General features: G+C 37.2%; 1 protein-coding gene across 7 annotated transcripts in view; it reads right to left on the bottom strand.

The window, feature by feature from the left end:
* Window positions 1–83: 83 nt before the first annotated feature.
* Window positions 84–27,381, bottom strand: part of MNAT1 (MNAT1 component of CDK activating kinase) — a 219,102-nt gene continuing 191,804 nt past the window's right edge. For 3 of the 7 annotated variants that reach the window (XR_012329960.1, XR_012329962.1, XM_019923215.3), the window contains one exon: window positions 5,695–6,155. Coding sequence is in view for 2 of the 7 variants with exons in the window: in XM_019923215.3 (XP_019778774.1) it covers window positions 6,035–6,155 (121 nt within the window). In the remaining 5 variants the exon portion in view is untranslated. Of the gene's footprint in view, window positions 4,052–5,694; window positions 6,156–13,462; window positions 13,596–27,057; window positions 27,111–27,381 lie in introns of those variants that run through there. The other 4 variants (XR_012329959.1, XR_012329961.1, XR_012329963.1 and 1 more) reach the window with 3 other exon arrangements.

Below are 27,381 nucleotides of genomic sequence, written 5' to 3' on the forward strand. Positions count from 1 at the left end.
GAAAATAGTTTTTGAAGGTAGGATAATTGCGTGCTAACTAGGAAAGAACTAATCATTTTACAGTTATCCTTAGTTGAAGAGTGTAGCTAAGTCTTATATAAGTACTCCTACACTATTACTATAAAAGTACTAACAAATGAGATTATTTAGATCAGAGATAGGCAGACTCTGTCCAGCAGGCCAAATCTGGGCCACCACCTGTTGTTGTATGGCAAGTGACCCGAGAATGGTTCTTACATTTTTAAATGGTTGAAAAAGAATCAAAAGAATAATATTTTGTGACATGAAAATTATATGAAATTTGAATTTCAGTGTCCATAAATAAAGTTTTATTAGAACACACCATACTCATTTGTTTACATACTGGCTATGGCTGCCCTCATGGTATAACAGCAGAGTTGAGTAGTTGCAACACAGATGGGATATGATTCTCATCACTTCATACTGCTGCTCAGCACACTACAAATCACAGTGACACAGTTACAACTCAACAACATTTTGAGTGCCATGTGTATTGCCAAGCTATTACATTTTATTTTACTATTATCAGTATGTATCCCTCATTCCAAAATAAGAAAAGTGGCCATTCATGCTGTGCTTTTAAGGCACAGTAGAGTGTGAATTTTTTTGACATTGAATTAGATGACAAAGCATCCATACCTGAGCTAAAGTACAATATACTTTGACATTTCTCAAAGAAGTACTCATCACAGTATTTCCAACTCACAGGCAAGCAACTGTCAGAAAAATTAGGTATTTAAACTGGAAATTCATGGCAGAATTTCTTCACAAAATGAAAGTGAGGCTACAACCAAAGTAAGTCTCCAAGTGACTCTTTTGTTAAGCCAAGCAAGGAAAACCATTTACTGTCGGTGAGTTAATTGTGTTTGAAAGCAGCAGTCTAAGAAATGTGTCTGGAGAAAGCAAACTTGTCTAGGACTGTTGACCTTTTGGCAAGGACAGTTGCTCAGGGTTGAGAACATTGGGAGCACCGTCAGCAGTCAAAAAGGTAGTGAGTCCAAGTAGTTCTTTACTCTTGATGAGTTGATAGACATTACTAATACTGCTCAGTTCTTGTTTATTTGAGGCGTGAATTCTGACTTTGAAGTTACTGAAGAATTAGCCTCTATGAATACTCTGCACGCAACAACTACTGGTGAATACTTTCAAAGAAACTGAGAAAATTAATTCTGTAAAAACCTGAAGTAGAATCTGATGTGTTATAACTGATGATGGCTAAAAAGAAAAGTGTGAGGTAGAAAAAGCTCTAGTTGGAAAAATTTACAAAGCTTATGAAAATGCACCGTGTTTAAAACCTATAGTTATTCACTATATTATTCACCAGCAAGTACATTGCAACAAATATGTGAATCTGTCATGTGTTAGTGAACCAGTAATGTCAATGATAAACTTCATTTGCTTTCATGGACTTTAACCATCCTCGGAGTCCTTGAATTTTGTCAGAAATTGAAGCTGAATTTCTTCAGCTTAACCTAAGTTTTATTTGCTTAGCAATTGTAAGGTATGACTGCAATTTTTGGGGGTCATGGACAAGACTGAAATTTTTCTTAAGAAGAATCAACCTTAAACACTTCTAAAATACTGAGTGTCTTTGGAAATTAGTTTTTGCTAAAGACTTGATAATATTTCTCAAAGATATCAACCTACAGTTACAAGGCAAACATAACTTTAATGTGAAACATACTGCAGTAGTCTGAAATGACTACAACTGTACATTTCTCATGCTATCAAAAATTAAAACAAGAAACAAGATTTTCATTCTCATAAATTAGCAATGGATATATTTTCTGAGTTCAGCATTCTTGGAACCTTGGTGCAAATGCAAAGGAAATTTCCATATTTCAAAATCCATTTAACTACAATTGAACTTCCATCTGATCTTCAATTGGAAGTGATTAATGTGTTATTGTAATGACATGCTAAAAGGCAAATACCAAGGGATTAAGAATCTCATAGTTTTACAAATGCCTTCCAAGTGATGTATATGTTCAGTTAAAATCACATGTTCTAGAATTTGGCAGTATCTGTCTGAAAAGACTTTTTTAAAGATGAAATGTGTAAAATCTCATTACATATAACCATCAACATGTGATCAATTAAAATTCATTTTGATGATAGGAACACTTAGAACCCCAATCAAAGGAAATGTAATTCTCCAAAAAGCCCTACAAAAAATGTACTCAATTGTATTTTGAAGTCTGTTAATTTAAAAAATTGTGCCAATTTATTGTATCTCTTGTATCTACATAATGGCCTCAGTTTTGTCTCTTGGCCCACAAAGCCTAAAATATTTACTCTCTGGTCCTACAGAAAAAGTTTGAGGACCCCTAATCTAAGTCATTAATTACAAACTCAAATGCCTTCAGAAGCTAGGTAATATAAATAGATGATGGCAATAAATGGTAAGAAGTATAGGGAAGTAATGACTTGGAGCTTTTATTCCTTATCGAAAGACACTTAAAATGGTTTTGGAGTTCAACCCAACCTATCCTATGCAAAACCTTGAGGGCTAATTCAGCCAGGGATTGCTAGTTTGGGACTTCTAATTTTCTTCCTCTCCCTCCCCTCCAAGTGTATGTAGGGCAAGGGTCAGCAAACTTTCTGTAAAGGGCCATTTAATATTTTAGGCTTTCTAAGCTATAAGGTCTCTGCTGCCTCTCAACTGCCATAGTAGTCCAAAAGCAGCCATAGACAATACATAAACACATATTCCAAAAAAAAAAAAAACTATGAACACTGAAATTTTAATTTCATATGCTTTTCACATGTTAAAAAGTATATTATTCTTTTGGCTTTATCCAACCTTAAAAGTATACAGACACCAACCTTAACTCATGGAGCATACAAAAAAAGGAAGCCCCTGGATTTTGCCAGAGGTCTACAGTTTGCCTTCTCCCGATCTAGGTGAAGATAATTAATTTGCAAGTAGGCATAAGAACTTTTTTCCTAGTACTACATTGATACATCCATGTGCTAGGCTATAAATATTAAGTGTGGGTGCAAATGATGTGCTTATCCATATGTAAAGTGGTAAGATCCATTTAGTCACCCCTTAATTAGAAAAAATATGCAGTATATAATTGTAAAGAAAACAGAATTCCTGGGGCTTCCCTGGTGGCGCAGTGGTTGAGAGTCCGCCTGCCGATGCTGGGGACACGGGTTCGTGCCCCGGTCCGGGAAGATCCCACATGCCGCGGAGTGGCTGGGCCCGTGAGCCATGGCCGCTGAGCCTGTGTGTCTGGAGCCTGTGCTCCGCAACGGGAGAGGCCACAACAGTGAGAGGCCTGCATACCGCCAAAAGAAAACAGAATTCTTTAAATGCTTCTATTAACACACTTTAACCTCTCCTCCTTTTTCCCTCAGAGTGGATAAGTGAACATGTGATTATTTCATTATTTAAATTTGGCTCATCCTGAACTTTTTGATGTGATACCTAGTAACTGAACTCTTGGTTAATCCACTAGAAAATGACAGCTAGAGCACTCATTAGGTAGAATTTTTTAATTTTGTTAACTTTTTGACAAGTTTTCTGCCACGTTAATTAGATTTTGAAATGATTATTCCAAACCACCTGCTGACAGCCTAAAGGTAACTTCTAAGAGAAGCTTAACTCAAATATTTATTGAAAGAAATTAAGGAATACTAAATAATAATGCATCCTAATTACCAAGTAAATGTATTCAATCCATTAATGTCTGCATAAAAGGGAGTGCAGTTAGCAGTCAAATCATGTTCTACATAATGAATTCCTCAGGACTTCTCTCAAGGATATCAACACCATTATTTAGTTGATGTCACTTCTATCCCATATAAGAACTAGATACTTGATCTGTAAAATTTCCTGGAAGTCTTAAGAACTTTGACTACTCAGATTTGGTTTTGCACAGCTGTTGTTTATAAGTTTGACAGCTATCTCTAGAACATGAACTCTGCAGTTTAACCACTTGGGTTCAAATCCAAACTCTTCTCCTTTTAAGATGTATTGACCTTTGGTAGGTTGCTGAACCTCTCCATGCCTTAGCATCTCCACCTGTTAAAATGGGGAAATAATATTAGCACTGTTAGAAGGATTAGACAATTCATAAAGCATGAAGCACAGTGCTTGGCATATAGGTTAATGCTCAGTAGTTGTTTCTGTGCTAGTGTTATAAAATATTAAAAGACTTATTAAATTCATGTAGATGAAAAGACTTGTACAGCCTTTTGTCTCTGAGAGAGGAAATCACTGGGAGGATTGGGGATAATTTCATCAATGTAGAATATTTGTTATTTAGTGAATTGTTGCCATTAGGTTATCTTTCACCATTCCCTTTGATCTAATAGGGTCAGTTAACTTCTAAACCCAGCCTATTGAACAAAGTATGGCCATAGTAAGGGCAAAATAATTACAAACATATCTAGGTGGTGGAATTTAACTGATTTGCCAAATCAGGTGCAGGCAATTTCCACAATAATTAAGGTAGGCTCAAAAAAAGTTTTGAAAGCCTTTGAAATGTTTTGTTAATAATTAGTTCCTTCCATTTAAATACATCATACAAGGTACTGAGAATAAATAATAGTGTTTCTTTTTTAAAGACTGGATACCTTACTTTGGCAGCTGAGTACAGAAAATCTCTAACCACAAGTCCAACGTTCTCACTATTCTTTGAACAGATTTATGTATTGTACTTAAAATGCTAGTCCTCTATTGGGGAAAACTAATAGATATAAGAAATAGGATGCAGACTAGTAGAGTTATAGAATTAGACTTGGATAAAAAACTTTTGTTCTAATTTTGGCTTTTACTAACTTGTGTATATGATCTTGGCCTACTCAATTATTCAATGCCTTGGTTTTCTCAATTATCAAAGATAGTTAGAAGTGTTATAAAGATGAAGATGTACTCCTGAAATTAATACCTACTTAGTCAAATAAGATGGAGCTGTTGCATATGGATATTCCACCCTAATATAACCCACAAATCTTGTTTCACATAACTTTCCACTCTAACAACTGTTGTAATGGAGATTTAATAAAAAATCCTTTAATTCCCTTGAGAAACGATGTCCCATACCCAGTTGTCTAGGTAACAGACTCATACAAGGTTGAGATGCTACAAATATATATCCTATCCACATCCAAACTCTTTAAGCAACATTCTGGGTATACTAAAAGCCTTTGAAGTTTCAACAGAAACTGTACCAGAGTGTGCAATTTACTCATAGGGAAATTTCATTTAAAATATATTCATTCCAGTCTCGAAGGTTTCATCATAAAATGAGCTCACATTGAGGTGAAAGGTGCCTTTTAAGTATTAAATTTTGTTAACTTACTTCTTTGAATTTGTCATGAAAGCAGGTTAGTACTCTGGTTTAGCCTAAGCGAGACTCACAGCTGGGAACTATAACACATTGATCAAGGTTCGTCTCACTTTCCACTGCTCAAAACAGACACTGAGTCCTTAATGTTGAGAGACTGACATTATCACAGGTCAAGTTTTACTTGCCACAACCTGTTGGTAGAAGGAAATATATCCACTTGTCTGGACTAGTATTAAGAAGACATTGGGGAAAAAATGGAACATTTTATGAGAAGAAATAACAGACTTGGATATTAACACTAAGTGTCGTATTCAAAATGGCATTTTTAATGTGTGTTCAAGTAAAACACTGTAATAAGAGAAAAACCACAAAACAGTATAAAGTCTAGCTTTATTTTTTAAAAGATTTTACAAGTCTATCAACCTCAAACATACACAGGTGAATTATTCATAGCTTCCATTGGATGAGTCTTAACAGCTTCAATCCCTCTCAGAAAAATATAAGTAAAAAATAAATTTCTTCACAAATATTTATCCACTATATTACTCAGCTTAGTTCTGAAATTTGCTCTCTATAAATACTTTAACACAGCTGCTAGTGGTAATACTGTTGCTGTACAGCTGCACATGGCTATAATTTTACAAGTATGCTTTACTTTTGCTAGCTCCCTGGTTCGGCTCCAGGGTCCAAATCTTATAGAGGAGAAATAAAGGTTAACTGGGCTGCCAGAAAAGCCCACTGAATGCATCCTGTAGTGCTCTGTGACAAGCCAGAGAAGAAGTATAGCCTCCAGCAAGGTCCTGTGGAGAGGCAGCTCTGACATGGTTTAAATACCTAAAACAAAACAAAAAGTGTACCATTGATATAGAAAGCACATATAAATTGGTAACACTTTAAAAAGCAATAGTAAAACTGATTCAAATGTTAAAGAAGAATTCTAAGGCTGAAATGTTCAGACTTTATAAATGCATTATTTCCTTTTAAAAGGAAACATACCAACTCTAAATTATAAAGCGAATTACATTAAGATCTAAAAACAGCTCTGAAGGAGGTTTCAGAAATAATACTTGTTTTTAAAATGTTCCCTATTCCCAATTTTCAGAACTAATCTATTTTGCTGGCTCTTGTTCGGGTACCTAACTGCTGCTCTCCTTCCTGGCATACTCTTAATAAATAAATGCACATCATAATACTATTGTATTACTAAAATTTTACATAAATATGTTCTGAAGAAAATACATAAACAAGTGATAAAGGGGAGAGAACAGACTAGTTACTTCAAAATTACTTCAATATTACAAAAATATATTGTCTCCCTCCTTACAGGAAAGGAAACCTTAGAAAATTACATCCAAAACTGAGCCTGGGTTCAAAAGAATGTCCCAATTAGTAAATACAGAAGAGTCTTTTGAGTCAATCTCAAAAGGCTGTAACAGACACTATTATTCTTCAATTACACACATGTTACTTAGCAATTAAAACTTTCTACCTTGATAAAGGTACACAAACAGCCCTAAAAAATGGGATAATCCTGGCCAAAGAGGGACAACTTCTTAGCATGACTACCAGCACTGTCAGAAAACAAGTATGTCCAGCTTTGCTTTAATGCCTAGTTTAAGAAACCACATTGTTTCTTCAGGCCTCAGGAAGTAAAGGAGCTTCATCCACCTCAGAATTACAGGTATAGCAAATGAATAAATCAGGTACCAGAACATTTTAATAACTTGGAAACTTTTCTATTCATTCATTCAGACTTCCTGTGTGTCAAAGTCTTGATGCATGAGCAACTTATTATTTCTAACATAATAACAAGTCTGTTTTTCATTTGTATCCATGTTTAATAAGCTTGTGTGATTAAAAAATATATGGCAATACAAGAGGCCAAATAGAAAAAGTGGTCAAAGTAAGACACAGCATAAGCTCCTGCAATTGGCTATAATTTATTCACGCTGCCACAAATCAAGGTGTTAATTCTTTGCTTCTCTGCCAAGGGTGAAAGGGGAAAGTGAAAGGAGAAAGGAAATGAATATTTATTGAGCAACAATCTCCAAACTTTTTTGATAGTATATTTATAGCAGTAAAAATATTTGAGCGTGCAGCTCTAAAACTTGTATACTTGTTCATAAATTATATATTTATATATTATATACTATTATATAGTATATACACATAATATATTAATATAGTAAGTATATTATAAAATATATATAATATATAATTTGAAACATTTAAGGGATGAAACTAAAATGTTTAAATAAAAGTTCTAATATTTTCTCCCTACACCCCATCTTACATATCCTGGTGGGATGCATCTCACTTTGGAGACTACTGTTATTAAACAGTTGTTGTCAAACTCTTAATAAAACCTTGGGTATCACAGGATTTAAATAGAGATTCACCAAACCTAATACATGGCCATAAAGGTGTCTGCTTATTACCTCCCAGGATAAAATAAAATGTCCACTGTTAAGACTATGATGCATGAGAAATGAGGTAAGTGTTAAATCACCTCAGAAAGTAAAAATTAACCTGGAACAGCATAGAATCAATTTCTCTTCATTGAGAATTCAGTAACTATCACACAAATAAGTGAGTAATATTTTTACAGGTATCTTGAAAATGAAAATGTTCCATTCCTGACACAAGTTTCCAGCTAAGTTTTATCCACACCCCAGATAGCGTTGTATCACCCTTTTCTCTTTCCTCAGACCCTCAAAAGCACAGTCTTAGCTCCAATGGCTCTTTACTCATGGCAAAATTCAAGTACCACAGTAGAATGCATCAACCTTACAAAGCCAACTATCATAAATGAGAACTGGTTTTCATAACTGAATACAAACCACTGTGCAACTAGCTGTTTTAATTCATCACATTTTGGTATAACTTGCTTCTGGGAAAGTTGAGTCATACCATCTCTGGCTTGGCAATTCAAGCATAAACTTGTAGTGTACATACAACTTTTTATATGTTATCCTGAGAAACCTGAAACAGCTGCACTGCTGGCAGGAAAACACAGGACCACCAGTAAAATATCCAAAACAGTTGCATCTTTTAATTTATGACTGTGCACTGTTTCCATAAAGAGTATATAAAACAGTTCAACTTTTTATAGGTAAAATGTAATAAACAGTCATACTTATTGATGTCATAAATGTGTTTTTAAAAGTTTATTTAAAATGATTCATTAGTGTTTGAAAACAGTATTTCTTGAATACAGTCATAATCTAGAGCAATGAGCAAATATTTTAAAATTTGAGTTATTAATGCTAATTTGTAGATTCTCAATGCCAACATCAAGTCCATTAAAATTTCTTTGCATAGCATTGAAAAAAATGCATTTCCCTTCTAGCAATCACTTACATTAAACATATTTGTAAGTATGATTCTTTAAAGACCTGCTTATTTACATTACTGTTTTTGATCTCTAGGGCTGCACAAAACAGTTATTATTAAATATTTCAACCTATTTTCACCATGGCAATCTACATTAATTTCAATTTTAAAAAATAAAACAGGTCATTCTTGTTATTCAACTGTGGGCTTTTATTTTCTAAGTATCTTAACGTTCTTAAACCCTTTAATTATTGTGGTATACCAAAGTATTTTGAAGGATCTGCAACACTGAAACCACACAATGAGAATTTAGTGTTTTGCCTACTTTTTCACATTAATCCACATCTGTGTTGATTTAATTCTTTCATGACCATTACAAGTACATCACTGAATAGGATTCCTGGGGTTTCTGGCAGAGGTCAGTATCATTTCATGTACACCTTTATACAACAGAATAAGGAAGAAGTCTTAGCCAAATTTATTTCCAAAAGTCAAGCTCAGTTGGATTTTGGAGCCTGGAGGTAATTGCTCTGACTATTTAGCCAATCCCAGGACAGTATTTCTGTTTTTCATGGGTTTATTTTAAATACCTGTAAATCTTACAAGCAGAAACCAGGAAAGAAAAAAAAGAGGTTTGCTTATTTTGGTACCTATACCTTATTTTTACTGAAAGCAGACTAAACTCAAAGATTTAAAAATCATACCTTTGATTATTTTCTTAAATAAGGCTAAAAAAAAAAGTATGTTTTCAAAAGCATGTCTAAGATAATTCCTGTACAAAGAGCATCTTATGCCCTAATTTATACTACGTCTAAAGGTGCCTTCCTTTGCCATTACCCATCAAAATCTCTTTCAAGCAGACTTTGGAGAAGGAGGAGGAAAAGGAGGGAATGGATCCTGAGAGGGGAGTAAAGGATTAAGCATAAGAAAACCACACTTGAAAGCCTGTTCCTGAACTTTGATTTCCTACACTGTCATTTTCTTCTGTTACATTTAGCAGCTTTTGCTCCCAAAGAAGGTGGTATAATTTACACTTAGCTTCAGAAAGACTTCATTTTCTCAGTTCTTTAACACAAGAGAGTTCCTCTGAAATTACTCTTTTACTATTTCCCTTCCTTTAAAAGCCCTATATTGACCATATGGCTGAAGTTTTGGACTCAGCTCATTTTAGTGCTATGTAACAATTCTTTGAGTTCTCAGCTAGGGGCAGAGGGCAGGGGTTGTCACTCAGAACCAAGAGGCAGCACTCTTCCCCTCCAGTCATAACCTCCTCATGAAAACCCTTGAAATGCTTTTGGCTCCAGAGAATCAAAGAATCTCAGAATTTAAACTGAAATGAAAATGTGAAGTTCATATTAGTTTCCTCCACCTCAAATTACCAGGCCCTATGGAGAGTTTAAAAATTAAAAAAAGTCCAACTTTTTAACTCCACTGAGTTGTAAAGTTGGACTGGTTCAAACTAAGAAAGGGAATGAACTCTAGAGACTAAGACTTTCTTTTTACAAGGTGGCCCATTTTTTAAAGTCTGCATTTAAAGCCATCATGCGTTGAAAAGACCAGTTCCAAGTAGTTCTGCCTCCCAGCCTGCAAAATTCAAATCTAAGTACCATTAAGAGAGATCAGCTAACACATCTCAGCTGTCAAGACCAAGAGCTCTTGTAAGAAATTCAGCCAAAGCTATAAAAGATTTCCCTTAACAACCTGAAGTCTATCTCAAGATTTAAAAACAATCAGAGCAATGATGTGCTCAGACAATTATCACTAAAATGCAGAAGCATTCTAAAAAACTGAGGTTAGTGCTCAGGTGTCCTAATCCAATCACAATGTCAGAAAAACAGATAAGCTGTCTACATAGAGAAATTGATAACCATATATTCTAACATAAATGAGGAAAGCGCTACAAGTCAGAATTACTGTCCATAATTCTGAGGGCAGTTTGGTCATAAAAATACATGGCTTCATGAACTCCAACCAAAAATATAACGAATTCCACAAACAGTCATGATGCTACTCTTCACTTTATTATCTAGCCAGCAACTTGAATAAACTACTTATTAAAGCTGATTTCAGACTTACACTAACATAATTGGTAATCAAATGACCAATTATTCCAGACATTTAGACCACCTGAACAACAAAGCTCAGATTTGCAAATTAAAAGCCACATTGCTCCAAAGTAAGAGATAATTACAGATTGCTCAGATAAGTCTTTCTGAATTATAACTGAAGCAAACTGTACAATTTATTACTATCAAAGAACACACCAGGAATTTTAGGTCAAGACAGCTATTACTGAAAGTTAATGTAACTACATAGTGAAAGGAATACTTTCTTGATTTGAGTGTGAATTACTGAACACATAGACGACATAGCCCATTCTGGTTTGTCTAATGTAATGTTTTACTATGAATTCCATGCTAGTAACAGATGTATGCCGGAAGTTTCATCACATCTTTATAAAGGAAGAATGAGTAATTTTTCCCCAAGTGTGGGACAGGTAAAATGCAAACATTCATATGTATGCAGCTCATTCATTTCAAAAAATAAAAAAAAAAATTACTCAGTGTCTACTATTTGCCAGGTATTGAAGCAACTCTCAGAATAAAACAGACAGAAAAGACTCCATGCTCTCATGGAACTTGTAATTCAGTAGGGAAAAAAAAAAAAGATGTTAATAAATATCATGAAAGAGAAAGTCAGGGTTCTATGGCTGTGGATAAAAAGGGAAACCAATGTGAACAAGTTTAGAAAAGGCCTTCCTAAGGAAATGACAGTTAAGCTTAGATCCAAAGGATGAGGAAACAGCGCATACTGAGAATACAGGGAAAAGGTCACTCCAGCTCAGGATGAGGCTAGTGATACAGGCAGAAAGTATCCAAAAGAAGGCCTTATAGGAATGTTAAGAACTGCAAATTTTATTCAAAGGGCAATGGGAAGCAACTAAAAATTTGTCAGGAACCTGGTAATTCAAATAGGCTAGTTTGGCTGCACAGTGGATTAGAGAAGCAGAAGTTGATTATAGAGACTCCATATGAGAATGTTTCTCTATTCCAGGCTTGAGACAATGGTTCCTGGATTAGGGTGGTGGCAGTGGAAATAAAGTACTAGTTCAAGAGATATTTAAGGACCAACGGAATATGGGGGAAGGGGAAGGGAAGGAGGAAGTATTGTCAAGCTCAACTTCCAGCTACCTAGTCAGGTATAACAGAAAAGATGCCCTCACAGAGACAATGGAAAACTGGAGGAGGAGAAGCAAATTGGGGTGGGACAAGAGAAAAGGGAAAGATCATGAATTTAATTTTGGACTTGAGTCTGAAGCGCTTATATAAGAATACATGAGTTGAGATGCAGAATGGTAGCTGGATATATGCACCAAGTGCTAAGAATAAAATTATGGAATGAACGTAATTTGGGAGTTATCAGTATTTAGATGGTATCTGAAACCATAAGAGTAGATGCTTAATATTTAGGGAGAGGAGACAGAATGAGAAGAGAGAAAGGACTAAGGCAGAGACCTAGAGAACTACAACGTATAATCGTATGACAAAAGAAGCTGTGGTGGTTAATTTTATGCATCAACATAAAATTATATTGAATAAGCCACAGGACACCCAGATATCTGGTTTATCATTACTCTGTGTGTGTATCTGAGTGTCTGTGAGGGTGTTTCTGGAAGAGATTAGCATTTGAATTGATGAACTAAGTAAAGCAGATGGCCTTCCCCAGTGTGGGTGGCTATTATCTAATCTGTTGAGAACCTGAGATTAACAAAAAGGTGGAAGAAAGTTTAATTCACTTTGCCTGACTCTTTAAGCTGGAACACTGATCTTCTCTTGTCCTTGGTGCTCCAGACTGGCATCTGGACTTGGACTAGCATCTACACCGTTGGTTCTGTCTCAGGCCTTTGAAATGCACCACTGGTTTTCCCAGCTCTCCAGCTTATAGATAGCAGATCATGGGACTTTTCAGCCTCCATAACTGTGTGAGCCAATACCTTTTAATTTCCTTCCTTCCTTCCTTCCTTGCCTTCCTCCCTCCCTCCCTCCCTCCCTTCCTCCCTTCCCTCCCTTCCTCCCTTCCCTCCTTTCCTCCATCTCTCCCCTTCCTTCCCTCCCTTCCTCTATTTCTCCTAATGGTTCTGTTTCTCGGGACAATCCTAACACATAAGTTAAGCTATTTTAGAGTGAAGGGTGTATTCAGGTATGGTAAATGCTGCCGTCCCCTGCCAATATCTCATACACTCTCTTCCCCTGGACTTGCACAGGAGGTAGATGCAAGGGAGGCATGAGCCACTTGGAAAAGAGTTAGAACCTGCTACTTGTGCCTCTCCTGTTCTTGTAATTTTAGGGTGGTAATAATAGCAGACAGGGACAGAAAACCTATTAGATTTCTCCATCGAGGGGCTCCAAGGGGCCTATTCCTAGTATTGGGTGGCCAAAAAGTTCGTTCGGGTTTTCCATAACATGTTATGGAAAAACCTGAATGAACTTTTTGGCCAACCCAATACTTATAGCAGTAGTGTTTCTTACAGCAAAAGAACAAAAGAAACAACCCAAGTGTCCATTGACAGGAGAATGGACAAATTATTATTACTTATACAGTAGAATATTATACAGCAGTAAAAACAAAGGAGCTACAGCTACATGCATGCATGTATTAACATTAGGGAATCTCACAAACAATGCTGAGAAAACCAAAACTACAAACAAGTTACAGAAAATATGCAGAGCATGGTCCATTTATATAAAGTTCTAAACATGCAAGATATATGATCAAACTGTAAAGAAAAGCAAGGAAATGATAATCACCATATTCAGGGTGAGTGAATCTCTGATGTTAGGTGGAACCACAGTAGGGGTAAGAGAAATGCACACAGGTAGTTTCAACAGCATTGGTTATGCTCCACCTCATACGTTAATAAGTAGAATTCAAAATACAGGACTTGAAGGAGTAGAGGAGGGAGAAGCAATGAGAATGGAAACAATTTAGTAACTGTTTTATTATTACTCTTTATAAAGTACATACTATATATTTTCTATGTATGAAATATTTCATTAAAAAAAGAGTAGTGCACAAAATATAGTCACAACCACAGCTGCCATTAATCCAGTCAACAATCTGCTTGGAAACACTGAACCATTCCTAGCTGACCTTGATTTCACCAAATATTACTACTTATAGCTACTTTGATTCCATTTGTAATAATTCATGTTAATTATAATAATTCATCTTAAAGTATAGATAATACTAAAACATGTTACATTCATATTGTTCTTTCTACTGTTTTAGTAGACTCCCTCCTGGTTTCCATGCAAAGTCAATAACTAATTTAAGATGAGAAAAGTTAGTAAAATCAGATTTATCAGCAAAGAACCCTTTGAAGATTACACATCTAAACAGCAGGCCTAAGTACTGATCAGTGGTCAAAAAGCTGATCTACTAAAGCAGCAAAAACAAAGTGATGGATGAAATCAGTTAAGTGGTCAATGAAGCCTCAGCCAAAGCCCTGATAATCTGGAATTTTTTCCTATGATAATGCTGCAAATTTCTATTTCTTTATTAGCATGAAACATACTGAGTTCTCTGGGGCTAGTAATAAGGCTAAGAGCCTAGATGGAGAAACCAAATTCAATTCCTCTCTCCATCCAATGGTAGTTGGGTAAGCACCCTGTTAAGGTTGAAGAAGGAAAATTCTCCCCCTTGGCATGGTCTCCTAGTGACTACAGACTCTAAATTAAATATACACCACCCCAGTCTTCTCCCCTGTACCATTTCCCCCTTTGTCCCTGTACCACATAAATATATAAAGACATATTGGTTTAGTAGAAAGGACAAAGATTTTAGAAACAGATACATTTGGGTTTGAATCCCTCCTTGGACAATTACTAACATTATGATTTAGAAAGTTCTTTTATTTTTCAAACTTCAGTTTTTTTTTCTGTAAAAGGGAGATAATGATACCTCATACTATTTTTTAGAAGATTAAATAAAAAATAAGTAAAAATAAGCATAGTGTCCCTGTCCAAACTACATGTTCTCTCTCTCTCTTTTTTAAACATCTTTATCAGAGTATAATTGCTTTACAATGGTGTGTTAGTTTCTGCTTTAAAACAAAGTGAATCAGGTATACATATACATATATCCCCATATCTCCTCCCTCTTGTGTCTCCCTCCCAATCCCACCCCTCTAGGTGGTCACAAAGCACCAAGCTGATCTCCCTGTACATATTCTCTTTGACACTATTAACACAAGGTATGCTTTCATAAGGAATAGGCTTTTCATAGCCCAAATTTCCAAAGTCATTTACCTTTTACTAATTAGTATGTACTTCTCCTTTCCAACTCTGTGACCTTCATCTACTCCCACATCTATTCCAACAATAATGTTGCCCTCTCTCTTCCCCCTTTCATTATACCCCAATTATGAAGATCCAAGTGAAGGTTTCATTTTTGTTTTTTTTAATTAGACAAATTAGAGTACTGCTTGTTAATCTTTTATCACAGGGTAACAGAGTATCCCAATACCTACATGTTAAAAGTGGGAAAACTTTACACACATACATATACAACATATATAATACATTTATATATTCACAAATATATATGTGCAGATCTATACTTCATAAATCCTATGCACACCTTAGTATATTTTATTTCAAAAGTTAAATTGCGGGCTTCCCTGGTGGTGCAGTGGTTGAGAGTCCGCCTGCCGATGCAGGGGACATGGGTTCATGCCCCGGTCCGGGAAGATCCCACATGCCGCGGAGCAGCTAGGCCCGTGAGCCATGGCCGCTGAGCCTGTGCGTCCGGAGCCTGTGCTCCGTAACGGGAGAGGCCACAACAGTGAGAGGCCCGCGTACGGCAAAAAAAAAAAAAAGTTAAATTTCTACATTATTTCCACTCTCACTACCTTATCTTCCTCTTATTCTTCATATTCTGTGTTTTAACTCCCACTCCTATGAACTGACCCTTTCTCTGTCCTTGTCCTCCTCAACATCTTCCACTCTCTCTACATCTGGAGACAGCCTCCAGCTGTGAAATGCTCTTAGCCTATGGCTTCCATAAAAATGCCTATAATTTGGACCATACTCCTAACTGCTTTGACACATGATTCCCCAAATTTCTCTTCTTCCACCTGCTTCCTAATTTACTAGTTTTCTTTTCGGCTTACTTCCTCTTCTCCAATTCTTGACTCCATCTCTGAAATGGATTCATTCACCACCACCTTCATTCACTACCTCTGTTCTACTAAACCCTATAACGCTATCCTTTGCCCTTTTACCCTTCTTTCTGTTTGGGTGGCCCTTTGTGCTTGACTGTCTCACTTGCACTATAAATTTAATATTTTCATAACTGAACTCATCTTCCTTTACAAACCTACCCCTCTGTGTCTCTTATTTCTCTTAATAGTTTCAATGTACTCTTAAGGTCATTTTGGAATCCTCTTTCCCCTGCATACCAATGAGAAATCTACATCACAGTATCTCTCTACAAACATCTATTTACCTCTCACATCATCTTCATTGCCAATATTATTACCTTATTTCAGCTCCTTATTACCTCCTTCTGGACTACTGCTAATAGTCTCTTAACTGAGCTCCCTATTTCCAGTATGGTCTCTCCATTCCAACCTATTCATGGTTACCAAATTACTCTTCCTAGGGCAAAGCTCTGCATCGCTCTCACACAAACAGACGTTCATAGGCTCCCTGCTGTGTGTAGAATGAAGTCAAAATTCCTTAGCCTACCACTCAAGGACTACTGCACTTGATTCCAACCTACCTTTCCAAACACATTTCCCATTAATCATCTCCACATACCCTGAACTTAAGTCAAAGTCAACCGTGAGGTTTCCAGTTATTCCCTATGAAAGCCTCATCACTACTCACTCCATACCTTTGTTTAGGCTGTTTCATTATCTTGGAATGACCTCATCATTGCCTGTCTTCCAAAGCCATGGTTCAAATGTCAACCCCTCAATTCTGAACAGAAACATGAGAAGCTTCCCTATGCAACACAGAATTGTTATATATACTGTAACAATAAAATAAAATAAAATAAAATAACTAAGTTTAAAAGCAAGAAAACTCTCAAGTGCCAGAAATTATAGAGGAACGCAAAGTCAGAGCATGAGCGGAGGCCGAAGTTCAGGGAAGTGATGGGTACCAGTGATTCGACACCCATATAGGGACAGAAGACAGGCTGCAGCCCTGTCAGAGGTGGGAAGCTGGAATTAGGCTTGGCTCCCTGCATATAACCTGGAGCTACAAAATGCTGTCCATCCCATTTGTAAAACAACTTGTAGGAAAATTTTGTTCACTGGCGTGGGACAGTCACAAGAAAGTCTAGGGGCATTGGTAGAAAAGAAAACATAAGAAATCATAATACCCAAGCCTACTCCCCCACCAGGAAATTAAGAATAGCAATTGTTCCAGATTCAGTGAAGCCAATAGGACCTTGGCAGAAGCAAACATGAATCTGTACATCAGCATGCCTTCACAATCCAAGGCTCATGGGAAAGCAACTCCCACTAAAAGGGTTCATAGTTAAAAAAAGAAGAAGAAGAAGAAATGAACCTCACTTATAAAACGAGTCAGAAGACACAAACAACCAATGGCGGGACTAACACTCAGACCCATAGATAAGAGACTCTGAAAGAAACATTAAAAGAAGTATATTTCATGTCAAAAGAGATGAAGAAAGAAATAGATGCCACAAGGCAAGAAAAATACAAAAAGACCAGACATTTTCTTTAAAAAAAATCCAACAGCAATATTTGGAACAAAAACATCAATGGACAGGTTAAGCAGTTGATTATCCACAGACAGCGAGAAAATGAGTCAATTGGAAGACACGTGTGGAAAACACAAAGAATTTAGCAGGGCTTAAACAGATGGAAAATGTGAAAGAAGCACTAAAGGAGATACTGCAGCAAGGTGGAAATTAAATCCCAATGGGAAGAACAGGATACAAGGAGCAAAGATGAGCCAAAAACACTATCACCACCACCACAAAATGGTATCGAAAGAAGGGGAAGTCTAAGGTTAAAACATTCTAAAGCCTTTGTTTTGTTCAAAAGGAAGAAAGATGTTACCTTTAGACCTCTGAAAAATAACATTTGTTAATTCCAGGTGGCAGAATTATATCTCTTTATTAGATTATTCTCTGTACTTCTCTATGTTTAAAATAGTTAACGACATTTTTAGATGCCACTTCCTCTGGATTGCCCAGGTAGAATTATTTCTTCCTCCTCTGACTTTGCATGTACTTTACCTCTCTGGTAAGTATCATGGCTGTTTATAACTGCTATATATTCCCTGTTAGATAAGTTTCTTGATAGCAAGATAAATATCTACTCACTAAACAGCCATTGCTTAAAAAAAAATCCTAATTTTTAAGTAGAGGGTATAGAATTTTTTAAACTAAATCAACTCTTGTTAAGTTAAGGATCTAAAGAATGGCCATGAAAATAGATGTCAAGTAAAAAATACAGGGGCTTCCCTGGTGGCGCAGTGGTTGAGAGTCTGCCTGCCGATGCAGGGGACACAGGTTTGTGCCCCGGTCTGGGAAGATCCCACATGCCGCGGAGCGGCTGGGTCCGTGAGCCATGGCCGCTGAGCCTGCGCGTCCAGAGCCTGTGCTCCGCTACGGGAGACGCCGCAACAGTGAGAGGCCCGTGTACCAAAAAAAAAAAAAAAAAAAAAAAAAAAAAAATATATATATATATATATATATATATATATACAGGACATGAAACGAGTTATCACCACAAATTATGAACTATGGAGGAAGATGGCAGGGGACTGAATGGAAGACAGGCTGTGTACATCAGTCACTGAGGAAGACAGGAAGATTTCCTGGAAATTAGAAGATGTCTACAATAATGAAAGATGGGCAGAATGTATAAATATGTAGAGTGTAAAATGACATTATTTAAAATAAAAATATTCATATTTTCATAAATAGGTATATTTGAAAATTGTTTTGAGATTTTATCATGCTCTGTCTCATAAGCTGAACTCTCAATGTGTTAACCAATTTTATACTCAAAGATATATGCTATAATGGAGTATAGCTATAAATGCAAAGAAAAACCAGAAATTCAAACAGAAGTAGACACACCCAGAGCTAGATATTTTGTAAGATATTTATTTTTCCATTCAAAGCACCTTCTCAAAAGCTCTATTTCATACACTGGAATCTGAATCATGTCGATAACTTAGATAAATCTCTAAAGCAAACAATAACAAGCAGAGACAAAGTCAAGTGGATAAAATAACTGATGTTTTTCCTTAATTATGGAAAATTCTATTTTCCAGCAAGTAAAAACAGGTTCATAAAATATCTACTCAAGGGACCAGTGACTATAAGCAGTAAAATCCGAAAAAGCTCCAAGAGTTCTGGTTTAATGCATAACAATTTCAAGTTTTTAAGAAGCATTTTTAATACTTAAGCCCACAGAAAACTTGTACTCCCTTCCAAAAGCAAAACCACAGCATCACTTTGGGAAAAAAAAAATCTATGCCCATTATCATAAGTAATGTGTTAATGCAATCAATTTTTACCAAAAATGAAGTTTTTCTGGAATAGAATGCCTTAATAGACTAATCAGTCAGTGGGTTAAATACCATTTGGACCAAAAACTTCATGTGTAAAGAAAATATTTTCCTCTTATTTAAAAAATTATAGCCTTATTTTCAGTATTCTGATTTGTTTCCAGACTACATTTTTTAGCAATGCGTTATGCCTTTGCACATGCTGGTATATTTTAAATAAAAACACATTTTAATCAGTTACATATGACATTTTGAAAATAAGTTTTTAGAGTTTAATTTTACAGAACCTGCTTTAATACACTGTAAAACTTCTTCATAGTTAAACACCTAGATTTCTTATTTCATTACTTTAAAAGATTAAAGAAAGAAAAAAGCCCTATTGTTATCTTGAATTCTACCTTTTGGGAGAAAAATTATTTTTATCTGTCATTCCAAAGTTCATAAAACAAGCCAGATAATATGCTTATCTCTAGGATCATGCTTTGAGGTAGACCTGCCTCAATGAGTCAGCAAAAGTAAAAAAGAAGCAAAATATAGGGATTTCCCTGAAGGTCCAGTGGTTAGGACTCCACGCTTCCACTGCAGGGAGCATGGGTTCTATCCCTGGTCAGGGAACTAAGATCCCACATGTCATGCAGCACTGCTAAAAAAAAAAAAAAAAAAGCAAAATACAAACTAAGATTATTCATGATTTTTTGTTCCTAATTGGGCCTCCATTTGTAAAAACTAATGTTTTATGGAACTAAAGATAGAATAATTTTATTTGAAATGATATAAAATAAATACCAAGGGGATCCAACCCCATCCTTTAAAGATACACTTAAAATAAATCCTACATGTGGTTACTGAAAATAAATTCTAAATGTTTTGTAAAATACATGAGAGGAATAGTGGGTAAAGAAAGCATAGACAGTACAGTAAGGGAAGCAACACAGAATCCTAAAACTGGAAGGGAACATTAGAAATCATCTTATCTCACCGCTCATTAATAAATAAAGCTCACCAACCATGCCAAGACACAGCCCTGCCCACCAGCAGGTGGGCACTAGCTGCAGGACTTCCCAGGGCCCTGCAGACATGCACCTGAGGACCTGGCTAGCAAAGCCCTAGTACCCCCAAGGCACCACAGCCAGCTGTGCGAGGACATGGCCACACCCACCAGCAACTGGCAGCCTTCACACAAAGAAGGGCCTGGCAGCCAACCAGGCAGGAGGCAGAAGTGCACCCACAGTGTCTACCAGTGCACCCACAGTAGTCAAGCCCTCCTTAACAGAAGAACCTGCACACCCTGCACATGGGGGAAGCCCTAAAGCATATAGCTCCGGTAACCAGAGAGTAGTGTGCTGCTGAGCCTCCCAGGACATCACCTGCAAAAGACCACTCCTCCAAGATCAGGAAACATAACCAACCTACCTAATACATAGAAACAAAAACAGAGAATTAGACAAAATGAGACAACAGAAGAATATGTTCCAAAAGAAGGAACAAGATAAAACCTCAGAAGGGCTTCCCTGGTGGTGCAGTGGTTGAGAGTCTGCCTGCCGATGCAGGGGACACGGGTTTGTGCCCCGGTCCGGGAAGATCCCACGTGCTGCAGAGTGGCTGGGCCCGTGAGCCATGGCTGCTGAGCCTGCGCATCCGGAGCCTGTGCTCCGCAACGGGAGAGGCCACAACAGTGAGAGGCCCGCGTACTGCAAAAAAAACCAAAAAAAAAAAAAAAAACACCTCACAAGAACTATGTATGCAGAGTGGAGGAAAGTGATCTACCCAATAAAGAGTTCCAGGTAACGATCATAAAGGTGCTCAATAAACTGAGGAAAAAAATGGATGAAAACAGTGAGAAGTCTAACAAAGAACTAGAAAATATAAAGAAGGATCAAACAGAGCTGAAGAATATAGTAACTAAAATAAAAAAACACACTAGAAGGAATCAACAGCAGATTATATAATAAAAAGGAATGGATCAGTGAACTGGAAGAATGAGTAGTAGAAATCACACATGCAGAACAGAAAAAAGAATAAATAACGGGGACACTTTAAGAGAAAACTAGGACTACATCAAGCATACTAATACTGGCACTATATATAGGAGTCCAAGAAGGAGAAAAGAAAGGAGCAGAGAATTTATTGTAGAAATAATAGCTGAAACTTTCCAACCCTGGGAAAGGAAACAGACATCCAAGTCCAGGAAGCACAGAGAGTCCCAAACAAGTTTAAACCAAAGGGGTCCAAGACACACTGTAATTAAAATGGCAAAAGATAAAGATCAAGAGAGAATATTAAAGCAGCAGCAGAAAAGGAACTATTTACATACAAGGGACCTACCATAAGACTACCAGCTGACGTTTCAGCAAAAACTTATATATATATAAAATATACTTTGCCACTCCCACTCAGAGGGAGTGGCAAAATATATTCTAAGTGATAAAAGGGGAAAAGTCTACAATCAGCAATACTCTAATTGGCAAGGCTATATTCAGATTTTAAGGAAAAATAGAGTTTTACAGACACCAAAAAAGCAAAAGAGCTCAGCGTGTAAACTAGCTTTATAAGAAATGTTAAAGGGATTCTTCTAAGAAGAAAAAACCACAATTAGAAATATAAAAATTACAAAAGGAGCACACTGAGATCAAGATGTTGGAGTAGGAGGACATGGAACTCACCACCCCTCATGAAGAGATCTCCATGTGAAGCAATTCACACTGAAAACTAACTGAAGACTAGCAGAAAGACCCTTGTACAACCAAAGTTGTAAGAAAGATGTACACAGAATCAGGAAGGAAGGGAAGAGAAGCAATCAGGTTGGGACCTGTGCCCCTGCAGGGAGACACAGAGGGCTGAGCCATATATTGAGTGCTTCAGCCCTAGGGTCCAACACTGGAAAGACGAGTCCACTTAGCTGGGTAGAAATATAGTGGGACTAACAGGAGGGCTGTAAGAAACATAGACTCTATGCAGGAAAAGCGTGAATACGTGCTTACTCTTGAAACAAGGCAGAGAAAACAAATTGAAACTGCACTGGACTCTGGTCCATTTCCCACAACCAGCCTGGCATGAGTCCCAACCTGAACCAAGTGCCCGCTCAGGCTCTGCTTGCTTCACAACTCCACATCAGGGCGAGGGCTGCCTCAGCCTGGGGCCAGGGAGGCATCTGAACAGGGTGGGGGTTAGGCCATTACTGGGCTTATAAAAAGGAAGTGAATCAAAAGTGGTTTTGGGCTCTGCCTCCAGCAGGGACTGCCACAGCTGCACCCAGACGCATGCTAAGTGCTGATACCCATACTGAGTGTCCACACTGCCCTACGTACTCTGCAATGTAGCTCCACACTAGGGCAAGGGCTGTAGCAACCAAGGGGAGCGCTCAGTTGTGCGGGACACAAAGGCAGCTTGGACCCAGGACAGCAACTGAATGGGGCAAGGGCAGTCATAACTGATGCTTATTGAGGCAGCACATCACAAGCGGTCACAGGCTCTGACTGTGGCCAGGACCACCACAGCCCGCATCCAGACCCACACTGAGCTCCTGTACTGGCCCCTCTTGTTCCAGTACCGCTCACCCTGTGGGGCAAGGGTGCCAGTGCTGGGATGGAGAGAGCACACACTTAGAGGAAATGGAGCCAGCTCAGACCCAATCCTTAGAGCTTCTGCTCCAGCAATTTGGGAACTGACCCTGCCCCCCAACAGGGTGGTGTGAGCAGAGGGGAAGCCCCAACTCACGCTTGGCTCTACTCTAGCCCCTCCATTTCCAGCCCCACCTCCTACCCTAGGGAAAGACATGATTTGTGCTCACGTCAGATCCAGCTCTCCTACCAAAGTCACTGGGTACATACAGACTATATAGGGATGCTTCCATACAAGGACACCCCTTCAACAATACAACAGGTAACTGTTTCACCTAATTTCAGAGACAGAGAAAGTTAAGCAAAATGAGAAAGCAGAGGAATTTTTTTCAATTGAAAGAATAAGAGAAAACCTCTGAAAATTACTAAAAAAAAATCTCATCAGTAAAAGCAAATAAACAGTAAAGGTAGTAGATCAACCATGTATAAAACTAGTAGGAAGGTTAAATGATAAGGTAGTAAAATCACCTATATCCACAATAAGTAGCTAAGGGATATACAAAACAAACAGATGTAAAATATGATGTCAAAAATATTAAAGGCAGGGGAGTAAAAATACAGGGTTGTTAGGATGTGTTGGAACTTAAAAGATCATCAACTTAAAATAATCATTCATATATATGTGTGTGTGTGTGTGTGTGTGTGTGTGTGTGTAACAATACTTATATGAGACAAAATAGACTTTAGTACAAAGACTATAACAAGAGACAAAGAATGACATTACATAGTGATAAAGGTATAGATCCAAGCAGAATATATAACAGTTGTAAATATTAGGTGTTCCAAATATTAGGTGTTCCAAAATAAGAACACCTAAATACATAAAGCAAATATTAACAAACATAAAGGGAGAAATTGATAGTAACACAATAATAGTAGAGGACTTCAACACCCCACTAACATCAATGGACAGGTCATCCAGACAGAAAATTGATAAGGAAACACTGGCATTAAATGACACATTATACAAGAAGGACTTTATATTTATGTAACATTCCATTCAAAAGCAGAATACACATTCTTTTCAAGTGCACATGAAATATTCTCCAGGATAGATCACATGATGGCCATAAAACAAGTCTCACTACACTTAAGAAGACTTAAATTATATAATGCATCTTTCCCAACCACAACAGTATGATACTAGAAATCAACTACAAGAAAAAGACTGCAAAAAGAAAGATGTAGAGGCTAAACAATATGCTAAACAACCAGTGTGTCACTGAAGAAATCAAAGAGAAAAATTTTAAATACCAGACGACAAAAGAAAATGGAAACACAACAATCCAAAATCTACGGAATGCAGCAAAAGCAGTTCTAAGAAGGAAATTTATAGCAATATAAGCCTACCTCAGGAAACAAGAAAAATCTCAAACAATCTAACCTTACAACTAAAGAAACTAGAAAAAGAACAAACAAAATCCAAAGATAGTAGAAGGAGAGAAATAATGAAGATCAGACTGGAGATAAATAAAATAGAGACTAAGAAAGCAATAGAAAAGATCAATGAAACTACGAGCTGGTTCTCTGAAAAGATAAACAAAACTGAAAACACAAAACACCCCAAATAGCCAAAACAATCTTGAGAAAGAAGAACAAAGCTGGACATATCACATTCCCTGATTTTGAACTATACTACAAAGCTACTGTCATCAAAAAAAAAAAAGTATGGTACTGGTACAAAAACAGACACATAAGTAAATGGAACAGAATAGAAAGTCCACAAATGAACCCACACTTATATGGACAATTAATCTATGACAAAGGAGGCAAGAATATACAATGGGGAAAAGACAGCCTCTTCAATAAATAGCATTGGGGAAACTAGACAGCTACATGCAAAATAATCAAACTGGACTACATTCTCACACCATATTCAAAAATAAACTCAAAATAGATTAAAGTCTCAAATGTAAGACCTGAAACCATAAAACTCCTAGAAGAAAACATTTTTTGGGGGGTATGTCTCCTCAGGAAAGGGAAATAAAAGCAAAAATAAACAAATGGGACTACACCAAACTAAAAAGTTTTTGCACAGAGAAGGAAACTACCAACAAAACGAAAAGGCTGTCTACTGAATGGGAGAAGATATTTGTAAACAATAAATCCAATAAGGGGTTAATATCTAAAATATACAAATAAGTCATATAACTCAACATCAAAAAAACAAACATCCCCATTAAAAAATGGGCAGAGGACTTGAATAGACATTTTTCCAAGGAAGACATACAGATGGGTAACAGCCACACAAAAAGTACTTCAGCATCACTAATTATCAAGGAAATGCAAATCAAAACCACAATGAGATATCACCTCACATCACTCAGAAAGGTTATTATCAAAAAGACAACAAATATCAAGTGTTGGCGAGAACGTGGCAAAAAAGGAACCCTCTTGCAGTGTTGGTGGGAATGTAAATTGGTACAGCCACTATGGAAAACAGTATGGAGGTTCCTCAAAAAATTAAAACTAGAACTATCATATAATCCAGCAATTCCACTCCTGGGTATTTATCCAAGGAAAATAAAAACACTAATTTGAAAAGATATCTGCACCCCTATGTTCACTGCATAGGAACAATATGCAATTGCATATTTACAGGAACCAAGATAATGGAAGCAACCTAAGTGCCTATCAATAGATTAATGGATTAAAAAGATGTGGGGGGTGTGTGTGTGTGGAATCATAAAAAAACAGAAAGAAATCTTGCCATTTGCGACAATATGAATGGGCCTAGAGGGTAATATGCTAAGTGAAATAAGTCAGGCAGAGAAAGACAAGTACCATATGATTTCACATATACGTAGAATCTAAAAAAACAAAACAAATGAACTAACAAAACAGAACAGAAACAGACAACAGAGTCCTATATACAGAGAACAAACAGGTGGCTGCCAGAGGGGAGAGGGGTGAGGGGATGAGGAAATAGGTGAGGGAGATTAAAAAGTACACATTTCCAGTTAAAAAATAAACAAGTCACGGGTAAGAAATGTTCAATGTAGAGAATATAGTCAATAATAATGTAATATCTTTGCATGGTCATAGATGACAACAAGACTTATTGTGGTGATCATTTTGTAATGTATAGAAATATCAAATCACTATGTTGTACACCAGGAACTAACATAATGTTGTAGGTCAATTACACTTCAATTAAAAAAAAAAGAATCACAGGGCTTCCCTGGTGGCGTAATGGTTAAGAATCCGCCTGCCAATGCAGGGGACACGGGTTCAAGCCCTGGTCCGGGAAGATCCCACATGCCACGGAGCAACTAAGCCCACGTGCCACAACTACTGAGCCTGCGCTCTACAGCCCGCAAGCCACAACTACTGAGCCCCCGCGCCTAGAGCCCATGCTCTGCAACAAAGAGAAGCCACCGCAATGAGAAGCACGTGCACCGCAACAAAGAGGAGCCCCCGCTCACCGCAACTAGAGAAAGCCCACGCACAGCAACAAAGACCAAATACAGCCAAAAATAAATAAATAAATTTATATTAAAAAAAATCACAAAGTTAAGGTAAAAGAAATTAAGGGGCTTCCCTGATGGTGCAGTGGTTGAGAGTTCACCTGCCGATGCAGGGGACACGGGTTCGTGCCCCAGTCCGGGAAGATCCCACATGCCGTGGAGCGGCTAGGCCCGTGAGCCATGGCCGCTGAGCCTGCGCGTCCGGAGCCTGTGCTCCGCAACGGGAGAGGCCACAACAGTAAAAGGCCCGCGTACCGCAAAAAAATTTAAAAAATTTAAAAAAAGAAATTAAAATGACAATGATGCTTTTTATATGTTTGTAGCATTCATTCCACTAAAGTTATTAAAGCTTAAAATTTTGGGATATCCTACATTTGATAACTGTATTAAGAAAATGGACTCCTTATAAAAAAAAAAAAAAAACAAGATTGCTGGGTCCCACCCCACCTCCAATTCCCAGATGATGCTAATCTGGGGAACACACTTAGGAACAACTGAACTAGGGTGATGCCCAGGTTTCTGGTTAGAAACCTAGGTGGACTTAACACTAATGACATTCTTGCTTATCTCTGTATCCTAGTGCCTAAAGGTTGGGTACATAGTATCAATTCAATAAATACTTTGTGAACAGATGAATTGGCGGGGGGGAGGGGGACAGGGACAGATACAGCAGGGGACACCCAGATAGCTTAAGAAGTTTTATTTTCTTGGAAAGAATCTATTTATTCAATGAACATATCTTGAACACTTAACTATGTACCAGTATTGTGCTAGTTGATAGAAGACAGTCTCTGTTCCCAAGGAGATCAAAGTCTAGTGTAAAGAAAGATGATTTTTTAAATATAAGAGAACTGGAAGCCTTGAGAAGTCAGGAGAGTGTTTGCAGAAAACATAATGCGTAACTTGATACATAAGGGACAACAATCACTTGCCAGGTAGATAAAGAGGCAGGAGGAATATAAAAGAAAAGAATATACAATGGCTAGATGCCTGAGAGAACATAGTGTATTCTAAGTGTCAAATTTGAAGGGCCTTGTATACTTTGAACTTTTTTTTAATTAGATAATCAGGACACATAAAAAAT

This window comes from Tursiops truncatus, chromosome 2 (assembly GCF_011762595.2).
Source record: "Tursiops truncatus isolate mTurTru1 chromosome 2, mTurTru1.mat.Y, whole genome shotgun sequence".
In the NCBI taxonomy this organism is placed as follows: domain Eukaryota; kingdom Metazoa; phylum Chordata; class Mammalia; order Artiodactyla; family Delphinidae; genus Tursiops; species Tursiops truncatus.